The sequence below is a fragment of the Exophiala aquamarina genome, assembly GCF_000709125.1.
Source record: "Exophiala aquamarina CBS 119918 chromosome Unknown aczIA-supercont1.71, whole genome shotgun sequence".
Classification (NCBI taxonomy): Eukaryota; Fungi; Ascomycota; class Eurotiomycetes; order Chaetothyriales; family Herpotrichiellaceae; genus Exophiala; species Exophiala aquamarina.
The window spans coordinates 1-11,991 of NW_013550517.1; the positions used below are offsets into that span (position 1 = coordinate 1).

Genomic DNA, 11,991 nt, shown 5'->3' on the forward strand with positions numbered 1-11,991 from the left:
TATTGTCGCCCAAAATCGCCCCGATCCCGCTCCTGCAATCCCCACGGTCATCGCATGATTAGCGCAGTCCCACGGCGACGGAGGCGCTCCTTACGGTTGAATGATGACATAGGTCACGGTCGTGGGAGCGCTGCCCGGCTGCTCCCACTGGTAGTAAATCGAACCCGGAGTGAGCGTGTTGGATGACATGGACGGGCTATTTTAGAGGAGGGGGAGGTGGTCGGGACAATCGAGGCCCCGGTAGATGACTCAACGCGCTCCTCATATGGGAGATCGATCCGTGATCAGAAGACTTTATACCACACCAAGGGCCGGGTGAGCTTCGTTTTGTCATTTCCATCAGCCATTCGATGACCGGGTGCTCCTGAAATGTGACTCTCGACCTTCTATTCCGCGTCTCTAGATAAGACCCCTATTTTAAGGGGTTGACTCCGATTCACGGCGTCCGCATGGGGTGCACGGGATTGGAGTTTCCGTGGAAGGTCGGTCTTGTCGTCCAAGGTCCATAACATTGGACGGGTCCGCCGCTGTTGAGCCTCTACGCATAACCCCCACATCCTGCCCACATTTCTAGCCACTCTCGCCGGGACGAAATACTAGATGCCCTTGGGTGTCGCGACAACACAATAAATTGTATGGTGAATGGTTGAAGCAGCACTTTGGAACTGAAATTTCAGTTGACGAAATTCAAAAGGCTTGTGACGCCGTTTTAGAAACCCACTACGACCTTTCCACAGTCCTATAGAAGATCGAACTCTAGATTTCCTTTCTGAAAGCGGGGTGAAAACCCGAAGTTGCTCGCGTTTTCGTTGACTTTGTCGAATGTTGGGTCAATTGCTGTTATTGAGAGGGATCAAATAACTAGATGTGGTCGACGGTCCTTGGATACAGGACAACGAGATGCCGTAGCTGGTGTAATCTCGATCGTGCGACTTCCAAGAGAGGCTATCAATTTCAGAATTCACCAAACATACAAAGCCGATCTCATCCTCTTCCTTCCGAGTACCAACGGACCTGTCGTCCTCCTCGCAATACCGTGATTGGATGGCGACCAACCGGTTTAAGCGAAGCCTCTCGGACTGTTTTACAGGCGTTTTAAATTGCTCCTTCGCGCGCACACAAAATAACCACGGACCACTTTTTGTCCCACCGTTGCATGGCTTAGGCTATATAGAGACAAGCGTGGCTTATCTATGTCACCAATCGATAGAAGGTATTTTCTGCCCCTCTTTCTTGATATAAGGTAATTTACCTGACGCCTCCGAGAGACATCACACTACAGTCCCTCGCTAGATTCTGTCTCATGCTCATCAAGGCTCTTTACCTACTGAAACAATTACCTCGTGCCTGGGTATCAGAAACTTCGGAACGCTTTCGTGTCAGCCTGATCTATGTTCTTGGTATTATGGGACAACAAACCGGGGGAGTTGGAATCGACCTTTGTATCACCCGAAAGAGCAAGTCAAAACTGTGTGACGTGGTGGCCTGATGTGGCCCGCGTATTCGCTTTCTCGTCCCTGGTCGATTCTCCCTTTCCAGTCCGGCTTCTTCAATGGTGGTGCGTTGTGGGGTGAGAGTCATAGATTCGACGGATTTTGTCGGACACTTGTGACTGAGCATTGGGTAGCTCTACAGCGTCCGAACAAGAACCCCCGACATTCGGGTTATGGTTGGCCTGAAAAGGAAACTCCGCAACAGGAGAGCGAGACCGACAGAATGAAGCGAAGCGAGCTCGAACGGCATTAATTAGGAGGCCTGGCAAGGTTTTGTCGTGGAGTGAGAAATTCCATCCACGGGGCTGTGGGTGCAGGAAAGTAAAGCTGGTTCCGAACTGGGAGGATGAGGAATGATTGGGTGGTTCTAGCAAGGATGACTCCTTGCGCCCGGAACCGGAACCGGCACGGTCAGCCGTCCGCAATCATGTCGGCGAGCGCCGCCCACAGCCAATACTGCAGCGAATTCACGAGCTGCGGGTACATAAAATGGAGATTAGATCAATACACCATCACCATGGACATTCCACGGTCCTCATCGTCGGTGTTCCAGGTATCACTGACTCTGCAGCAGGATCGCGAGGAAGCGCCCGACCAGATGATAGCGTACAATGTAGAGGGTTTCTAAGACCATTGTTCTGTGTGGATCGTGGCGTGGAATGGCGCCGTTGAACGTGACTCCAGGCATCGAATAGGTCTTCAATTCCCTTCGCGGAGAATACCTGGAGGGTGATAGGTCAACCAGGCCAGGCTAAAAAACCAGTGAGTCGGGATTCGAAAGGAATTACTCCTGGCCCATTTCCACCAACAGGCCTGATTGGGTGCGGTACGGACCAATCTTTACCCAGTAGAATGGCCCCGCCGACGCCTACCATGACGGATGACAAGGTATAAGGGGAGGTTAGCTTTGCACCTTTTTCTGTCATTAGTCGAGAGAGAGGACGCCCCGCGCTGTCTAGAACGACTAGGACTACTAGGATGGCCCCTCGGTTGCGGCCTCGCACAGAAGTCCCTCCGGCTGATCTGCGGCGAACGGTGAGGTGTGCTGTGCAGACCGCCGATCTCGGCGACTCGGAAGCCCTGGACACGATTTCATTCATGTACGACGAGGACGTCCCGCAGCCCAGCCTGAGCGTGCCCGTTCGTCTGTCGGAGGCAGCGACGCCGGGGCCGTCTATCTTCTGCACCACCCCCACCGTCGCCCATGCACCGCTCCTCGAGCAGCTGTGTAGCCCTCTCGATCGTTGGGATGCGCACGGTGTCTACGACCCGCTAGACGATTGGCGCCCCGATGAGCTCGCGGGTCCCCCGGGGCCCGCCACCGCTCGATACCTCCATGGCCGTATTGTCCCCGATGACCGACATGAGACACCGGCGCCGTCACCTTCACTCGGCCCCCGGTGTGCCCCTTCGAGCTCACGGCCTGACCAAGCCCTACCCGTACAGCTCCCCCGTCCGCCACCGGCGCGGAACCGGTCTCCAGTTGGGGGAACCTGTTGCCTGTGTGCGAGCGAATTCGGCGTCCTCCAGATCACCCTCTGGAGGCCATGGTGGATTGGGCACGAGGAACAAGAGACCATTCCGGGAAGGAGCAGCGGAGCACCTGAGCGGCCGACCGATATTCGCCATGCGGAGGCCGGCGGTCTTGGGATTGAGGGTAGGGTCTGTGACAAAGAACTAAGCGACGGTCGTAATTGCGCGGCGGATCACCCTCACAGTCAGGGCAAGTGACAGGACCGACCTCTGTGGACGGATGGCCCACTAGCATGGTAAGAACCTCTAGATAACCTTTTTGGTCAACGACGGAGGCCTGGACCCCACTGACATGGGGCCAATCAAGGGAGAGTTAGACGAACCTATATAGTCAGCATGGTTGTCCGCGCGACCACCGCAGGGTGGGGAAACCATGTCCCGCAAGGCCGGCCGTCCTGCTCTTGGTAAGATACTTAAGAAGGGTTATCCGAGATCGTCGAAAAGTCGATTTCCAACTTGCCGTCGTTGCTCGCGCAGTCTGTCATTGGTGCCGTCGGAGCATGGGGCTGGCCAACCCTAGCTTCGCAGTATTAACTCGAGCCCGTTGTTCTTTGGGTCCTCCTCTTAATTTCCGATGACATCGATTATCTTCTCCACGCTGAAATGTGTTGGTCTTCTTAATACGTACCTGGTGAGCCTCCCGGAGAGCGAGGCCCTCTGCGGTGCCTGTGACACCTGATCATCCGATATGCCACGGACCTCGTGGAGGATTAGTGCGGTCCTGACATTGTATAAGAGATTCATTTCATTGAAATGTTGGCCATGACAAGCTATGAGCTGGGCCGGAAGAATACCCTAGAATCGGCTGATCTGCCACGGACCCAGGCCCTCTCTGTGACGAGACATTATGTGAGCGTCGCTGTGGTGACTTGGTGAGGGGATGACCATGGTGGAAAATGATCGGAGCTGGCGAGAACATGAACAGCTCGTTAAGTTGGCGAGTCTGTTTGCCGAAGTATCTAGAAGGATACGGAGTATAATGTGGGCTAGAGGATCTCAATTAACCGGTAGAAATATCAAAGGTTTAGCCCACCAGCCGACGTCTCAAACGATGGGGCCATTGAGGGTGCAGTTGGGGAATCGGGGCGTGAGGTTGGTTTGTCCCAGTGACGAGCCCTGGGCCTCTCCCGGTTCCAGATGGAAATTTCGACAGCACCGTCTCTTCGCCTCAGCCACCAAGTATCGTGATCGGATCTTCCCGCCGCACCCCTTTCCTCACATGGGCCGAATTCCGACACCTTCCATCGAACGATTTCAGTGAAGAAGGGACAGCGAGAATGGCACCCGGGACCTACGTCCACATTGAGTCAGGGGCTACAGTGACATTCTCTACATGAAGAGGTCGTTATCACGGCCACCGGAAGCTGCAACAGGCTGTCAGAGGCCTTGGTGGTCGGAGAGGACTTATACTCCCACCGTCGCTAACACGACGCTTTCTCACCAGCATGAGAAAAAGAAAGAGTCCGTTTGAGAGACACTAGGTAGCTCGGATGACCTGTCGAAAGTAGAACCGATTGCTGCAGTATGAGAGGACCCTGGACAAACAACATGGCCTGAAGATTGGCGCTAGCTTCCCGGCCCTGCGCATTTCATTGGGACCAGATACTGCCAACGTTGGGCTAGCCACAGAGCATTGCCCAGCTATGCAAGCCAGCAGACATTTAAACCTTGGAAAAAAAAATCTTCGCTCTGTTTGAGTCAAGGCTGGCCAGGGAGCAAGCCGTGCCTAGGGTCATTAGGGCCGTCGACGGGTTGTCATCTTCCCGCGGCTGGCCTCCCTGTGGGCACCGTCGAAAGCCAGGGGCGAAGATGCCCATGCAAGACACAATGGAAGACACCCTGGGTTGAGGGTGGGATAAGCTCATAAAGTGGGGTCAGATCCGTTGGAAAGCTCGACTCATCGAAGGCAGGGCCTCGCCGTCGGCCTTCCACTCTCGCATGGACTGTTCCACGTTCGGCCTGGTGCCACTACCGGTATCCTTCCCCCCCTCATATCCGTGTGCTGTGAGTTGTCGCCACCTTCCGTTGGCTTGGAGGAATGAGGCGGGTGCATTCCGAGCTAGGAGCACATCCGTCCACCAGGGTACGGTAGCTAGCTAGCTGGCGCCTGGTGCTCGCCGTCCGTCGACCCACCACCCCTCAGGGGTGGTTCAATATAAGGCGTCTGACGCCTTTCGCTCCCTCTTCTGGACGCCTTGTCGACAGATAAGAACACCATCGCCGCCCACGACGATCGGTTCGCTCATACCAACGTTCGCCATTTATTTCTCGGAAGGGGATCATCGTCATCGCCCTTCATCCCAAGACCGTCAATTGGTGAGAACCCTGTTAAGCCCACCACGCTATCTCGTGGCATGCTGCACATGCCACACCGCGTCGTGGCTCCGCCAGCTCGACCACCAGACACAAGGTCACCAAGGGAAATGCCACCGCGACCACATTTTCGTGCGTGATTCGAGGCAGTTCTGCGTTGATGCAATGTGCGCAGCTGACAATAGGAGCAGCCGGAGGGCGCCTTCCCTTTCATCCCAAACGCCGGAGTCCCGACCCTCCACCCCCGATGCGGAGCGAGGACGACGGGTCGCTTCCTACCTCGAGGGTGGGCATTGGCCCTCCGAGGGGACTCCTTCGATCGAGACGAGTACTTGCCGTCTTGCGGAATCCAGCAGCTGCTACCCCACGCCGGGGCCGGGTGGTGATACCGTCGCCCGGGCCAAGGTGGCAATCACATGTCGAGGGCCTGGGCAACCCTCGCACACGCGCATTGCTGCCGCCGACGCGATGGGGCATTCACCGTTCCCACCGGCATCGGCGGGAGCGCATGGCCCCGACGAGGTGGGAAGACCAGAGGAGGCAGAAGAACAAAGAGTCCAAAGACAATATTCGGCCTCTGCGAATCCCATCTTCATATGAACAGTTGCTTGAGACACCATTGGACTACGGCTCGTGGTGGTCGGGTTCACGTCAGTCCTTGGCTGTCTTGAGCGATGTGGTGATACCGAACCGGTCCTTCCACTCTTCTACGCGCTTTATGCGATGATCGCCCCATCCTCGAGAACAAACACAGCTGCTGTTTCGCGCGAGACCCACGATCCATTATCTCCGCGGAACCATGCGAGACATGGCAGACCTCCTGGCGGAGGGAACGCGTTTGATGGTCTTGTGGTGGAGGAGCCGGGGCTGATCGACGTGTGTAATTCAGTGCCTATCACTGCTATGTACTGCTACATAATATAATGATCTCCTAAAAAATGTTTTCCTGAGGGACGATACGTGAAAATGATAGGGCTGTATTTCTCATACCGAAACCTATAAATATTGGTCACCACTTGTTGACCAAAATCCCAAAAACAGGGTCCTTTTGTTCGTTTTCGTTTCCGTTTTCTTTTGGCCGATCGGGGTTTCTGCTTCTGGGAAAACGCTGCTCATTGACAGACTGTACATAAAACCGGCACAAAACCCGAGGACATCGTGGAACGCACCTTCCCAAGCAGATCCCTGATGCGCGTCATGAGCTTCAGCTACAATGCGGCCGCAGCCTTCGGAGAGTCGACGGCAGAGGTGATCGACCATGCCAAAAGCCCATTGTCGAGCTTGGTGGACAAGAGAGACGAGCCGGAGGTGCACGGATCAAAAGTACCGCAGTGTGGATAAGATACTGACGCTGTGGTAGGAGCTTCAACGTCCTCTCATGCGCACACTGCCTTGGAGGAATTGTGGGCTAACTTATTTCGAGGCTCTACTCCAAGCCAAGTTGGAATCATTATACCGATCGATCAATGATGCTACGCTGGGCCTTATCTTCCTCGGCACACCGCATCATGGCAGCGATAAGGCGACCTATGGCAAGGTCCCAGCGACTGTGGCGCAGTTTACGACACATCGACCTCCCCGCCTTGTGACGGCCCTCCAAACGAACTGGGATGTCCTCCTACAGCTAACTAGCAATTTTGCCCGAATCAAAACCCAACACGTTGCTCGTCCTTAGCGATAGTGGCCCCAATCCGATAGCCCCACCCACGATCATCCATCACTATAATAGCTCTTTGTCTGCCTCCACCGTATGCGCTGTCTACTGTGCTGGTCGGTGACATGGTAAGGAAGAGTTGCTGGGCACTGCTTCCAAGCTACAAAAGAAAACATAGGGCTCGGAATTGAAGGACACAATACACTTTTGGTCGCTTGAAAGACTTCTCATTATACCACCAATTTTACTCTAAATTATGCCAGTCGCTGCCGAGGAGCCTAAATTTCGATGTACGACTAGAAGTATCCTCCCTATCCCAGATGAGAATGTATATCTAATAAAACATAACGGAAACAGGGTGGGATGCTGCATGTCGGAAAGCCGACGAGGATGCGCTGAAGAAGGCAGAAATGGAGCGAGACAGACAGAAGGAAGAGAGGAGAGCACAAATTCAAGACGCAAAGGAGCAGAGAGCGAAAAAAAAGGCGCAGGGGAATCTGATTGACCTTTTGGGAGATAAAACCTAGCAAAAACTGAATCAGCTCACTGGAAGGTCGCCCGGGGTCATGGTGCCCGCACCAAGGAAGGGAGGTTAGCCGATGGAGCGCTCACAGTCCACGGCCCGCACTCCAAGCTAGCATTATATATTCACGCTCACTACCCTAGATAGGACTATTCGTAGTCAACTTCGTCAGCAATCTGATACCTCTTAATTCTGCAAACTATGCTCTCATGACTGCTGTTTAATACTCAACGCATGCTCTCCTGCGTTGTGTTGCTTGTCTCCTTGTCCTGCCTGCTTTTCTCCTTACTTGCTTGTTCTTCCATGCCAAGGCCCCTTCTCTCTTTTGTTTTTTTTTCATGACTAAGCGCCTCGAGCCCCAATACACTACATTTCAGAATACAGTCCGACGAATCGTTATTCCCTCTTGTCATACTCTGGTCAACTCTTGTATCCACTCTATCAAGAACGACGCGACCGCCACTGTCACCCTTTCGAATACTGCTCGCAATTGCCTCTTTATAATTCCTCTCGCCGCCGCGCCATCACGTCCGCGTTCGCCCGGCTCACCTTGTCAGAAAGTGCACGCTACCGAGGCTGCGGAGCTTTCGTCGAGTGCCTCTCTACCGGGTTGTGCTTGGTCTTCCAAAGAATAGGGTCCGTCACTCTCACCAGAAATGAATCCTATGTCGCCTCCATCCCCCGTTCAGTCATACTGAGGATGTCTTCTTTCGAAATCCCGAGGTCTTTCGGCACATCTTCATGCGCTCCATCCAGGGCTCGGGTCATCAGTTTCCCACTGTCATCCGCGAACATGCGGGCGATCGCAATCTTGGACCTCGAGGCACCCATCGACCAAGGAGAAGCGGCGTCTGGCGACGATATCCGAGGTCCAAGTCCAGGCTCGGCGAGATCGAGCATGACCAGGCTTTCCCGTGTTGAGACAACGAGGCGGCCCTGCCGAGATAGCAAGCGCACACCAGTCACGCCACTGACCGCCGTCACGAGTCCGTTCAAGTCATCGACGGGTTCCGGAACCCGCTCCTCTCGAACGACTGTTTCCCATCGTAGACCGCTCATGGAGTCACCGTTCCATTTCGCAGATCGGACGTAGAGCCGCCCCTCACCATCAAGGCCGACGGCCACGATGACGGCGCCATCACTGAGGTCGACGCGCCGAGCGCAGCTTATTGTGATGCTCTGCGAGGCAAAGGGCGCGGATAGGCTGAATTTATGTCCATCATTTATGGGGGTCCGTGCGGTCGTTATCTCATGAGGGACTGCGATGAGGAGGACGCTTGGATCGATCTCGTCAATTGAGGTGAGGGGTGCAGTGAATTGCATGCATTTGAAGGCTGGGGTGAAGCGCCTCGGCTTTTTAAACTGCTTCCGGTCGAAGATAAATAACGCACCGGTGGCTTGACCAACAAAGTACGACTCTTCACCTGCGGCCAGACATGAAATGGGGTCGTTAAAAGGTTGCTGGAGGGCTACCCACAATCTCTCCCCATCCCAACCGTCAAAATTTGGTTGGAAATGGATCTGTTCCTTGAAGCCGTCCCTGACAATTGCAACAATGTCTCCGTGACTGTCGGGGAATTAGGACGAAACCTCTCGGGATATGGACCGCACTTACGCGTTGATCGCCACGGCCGTCACCGTGGCGTTCGAGCTACAAGTCGCCATCGCAAAAGCGTCTCGACCGGGAATTGTCTGAACAGATGGATAGTGTCAACGGGAGAGGATATCACCAGAGCGTGAATATATACAGTACAGAGGACCCACGGAGTCGACCCTCTCGATGTCGAAACGGCCCGGACACACGGTTTTGAGATGAGCAAGGAAATTCGGTAGGCTCACCGTCCAGCCCGCCGCGCCTTTCATGCTGTAATTTAAATCTCTGGATCCTGGTCCTGTAGGTCATTATGGGAACAGCCATATCAGGGGAGCAAGAGAAAGGGTATCTTTTCTTCGGAATCGAGGGCGGAAGTTTTTGGTCGAAGGACGCCAATTTCGCACGCCGCGGGACAGCCATTGACATTGCTCGGGTCTTCTTTTTGGTGTCAACGTACCTCCTGAGATCCCTTGGCGTCACTTTGGCTGCCCCCCATCAGGATGTGAGCACCGGTCATGGTTTTGGCTCTGCCAAGGGACGTGGATTGAATTGACGATCAATTCAATTCTTGTATCGTTCTCGCGTTGCGGAATTCGCGAGGTCGTCGGTCGTCGATTCTTCCGCCGAGCGTGGTTGGCCCTCTTGGGCGAGGTGAGGCTGATAAGTTGATCAGTCGGCGATGGAAAGCTCTTTGAGTTACCCGACGGGTCCGAAGGCTGGTTCCCGCCGCCGGGAACCTGGCTGGCTTGATGTTCCGTGGTGTGAGTACTCGGGGGCATGGCCTGATGGACGAGAGAAGGAGAGTGTCGAGTTTTCTCCCTTCGTTGGAGGGGTCAGATTATGGAGTTGTAGCGAGTTAGAAGACGCACGCCTGTACAGTAGAGTAGTTCGATGCCAGGCACTTTTGATTTAGCCAGTAGAGATTGTTGGACACCACTTATTCCTTGTAGAAAGTGCGCCTCAAGATCCGGACACAAGTTATGGCAGCAAATACAGCCTCAGATCGTAGCGTACTGAAGGGGTCTAGCTAATATCGCACGCGCAGCAAAGGTTCGGTGAAGGAACGAAGCACGTAGGGGATTTTCAAGCTGTTCGTCAGTGGAAGATCTTCTTCAGTGAGTAATGTGGCGCTGCGCCGTCAAGAAACCGTGCTGGAGAACGAGGCTACGTCACGTGACCGGGAGATGGCCCTGTGGATCTGTAAAGGTTATATGAGGACGCTCCTTTACAGTATCCAACATTAGATAGGGCCTTTGTGGTCAACTTAAGTCTATAGTCGGACAATCAGGGTTCTCAATGAACACTATGAGATGCTTACCTGTTATCTCCCCGTTAACGATGGATGCTGTGACGTATGGCCTCGGCCCTCGGCCATACGGTTCGATTCATAACACGTACCTCTAGTGGTGATTCGATATCACTTCCAACCCTTTGTTCTTGCGTAAGGCTTCACCTTCAAATCTCCGCCTTTTATCCTATAAGTTACAACTTGCACCGTTCTAAATGAGATCTACCTCACACCTTGGTTCTACAACCCATTCTCACCCATATTTCTTGAAAGACAACCATTCAGGGTCCGCTTGTTCCGTCTCCCACATTTCTTGAGCTACTACTATGTCCTCCATGGTTTCCCCCTTTACCTTTCTTCACTATTTGCGCCCGATCGAGGGACCAGCTTAACGTATTTGTTAAGGAAGATACGCCAGAGGGAGCAATGCTCATTTGTAAAGTGAGGCGGTACCGCGGGCCTCAAATAGCGGTGTGCCATGTCAGTCTGATCAGGCTAAGTATTCAGCCACATCATACTGTACTATAAATTTAGAGACCACACCGGGTTCTTCAACAAGAATTTAGCTCGGCCGGATTCCCTTGAACAAGGATCAGAGACGATGATGCCCATTAAATTAGCATAAGCGTCAAACTCCCTTGCCTTGGCGGTGAGCGGCGTGGCACCATGGCAGCTCTGATGTACAAAGTAGTCTTACAATCAAGTGGCCAATCATGGCTTGAAACCAGAAAAAAGTTATTGGGTTAAAAGGGCAACAGCCAGGCTGACTTGCGAGCGCAATCTTCCTCACACTCTTTTCGAATTACTGTGGAGATCTTGAAAGGGTCTCTGACTTTTCCTCGCTCCTCTCTTCCTTCCATAGCATCCATCTACAGCGCTCAGGGCAAACTCAATTTTACGTCTATACATATGATTTTGCTACGTCCCAAAACAAAGTTGCAGAAAGAAAGGCAAGCGGCGATCGCTAAGTCTGAAAATGACAGAATGCGAGCTGAGATAGAAGCATTAAACGAGAGAGACAGGGAGAAACTTCAGAGTCGGTTGCCTAGCTATGAAGAAGGTAGGTTGCGACTTCCAACAAAACTTCTCGTTATGTACTACAGTAATTAATGGAAGCAACCCGTTCGGAGGAGAAGGACTCGATCAATGCTAAATCTACATGAAACCCGAGGGTCCATCTACTCTATTCTGTACTGTATGAGCCGTGCAATGAGTACAGTATGCCAACGAATAGTAGTCTCCGCGTACTAATTGGTAAACTGCTTACGCGGGGCGATCACCTGGCTGTTTTTCTTTTCACATACAAATTCAGTCTTGGATTCGAAATAGGGTTGGGGTCAGAAGAGGCCCCGGCCTCAGCATGTTAGACATATAGTGAGAATGCCCTACAGTGTTATTCTACCACGTAACTACCATCGAGCACTCCTGCCTATCTTGTTTGATTTCGGATACTGTAACTACTAACTTAACTTACATCTAGGAAAAGGTGTTACGTAGCGGCGGACGACGAGCTCCCACCTCCACGTGGTGTCCGCTGGGAACTCTCAGAGAAACAGTCGCGCTGTCTCCGAGTGCCGAGAGGAGCTCGACAAC

The 11,991-nt window shown here is 53.3% G+C and overlaps 1 protein-coding gene across 1 annotated transcript; it reads left to right on the plus strand.

Annotated features, from left to right (window-relative positions):
- Positions 1-6,536: 6,536 nt before the first annotated feature.
- A1O9_13115 (uncharacterized protein) lies at positions 6,537-7,014 on the plus strand (the record flags this gene model as incomplete). The annotated part of the gene is made up of 2 exons (XM_013397969.1): positions 6,537-6,647; positions 6,700-7,014. The coding sequence occupies 2 exons, from the start codon at positions 6,537-6,539 to the stop codon at positions 7,012-7,014; spliced, it is 426 nt and encodes a 141-aa protein (XP_013253423.1).
- Between the last annotated feature and the right edge of the window lie 4,977 nt (positions 7,015-11,991).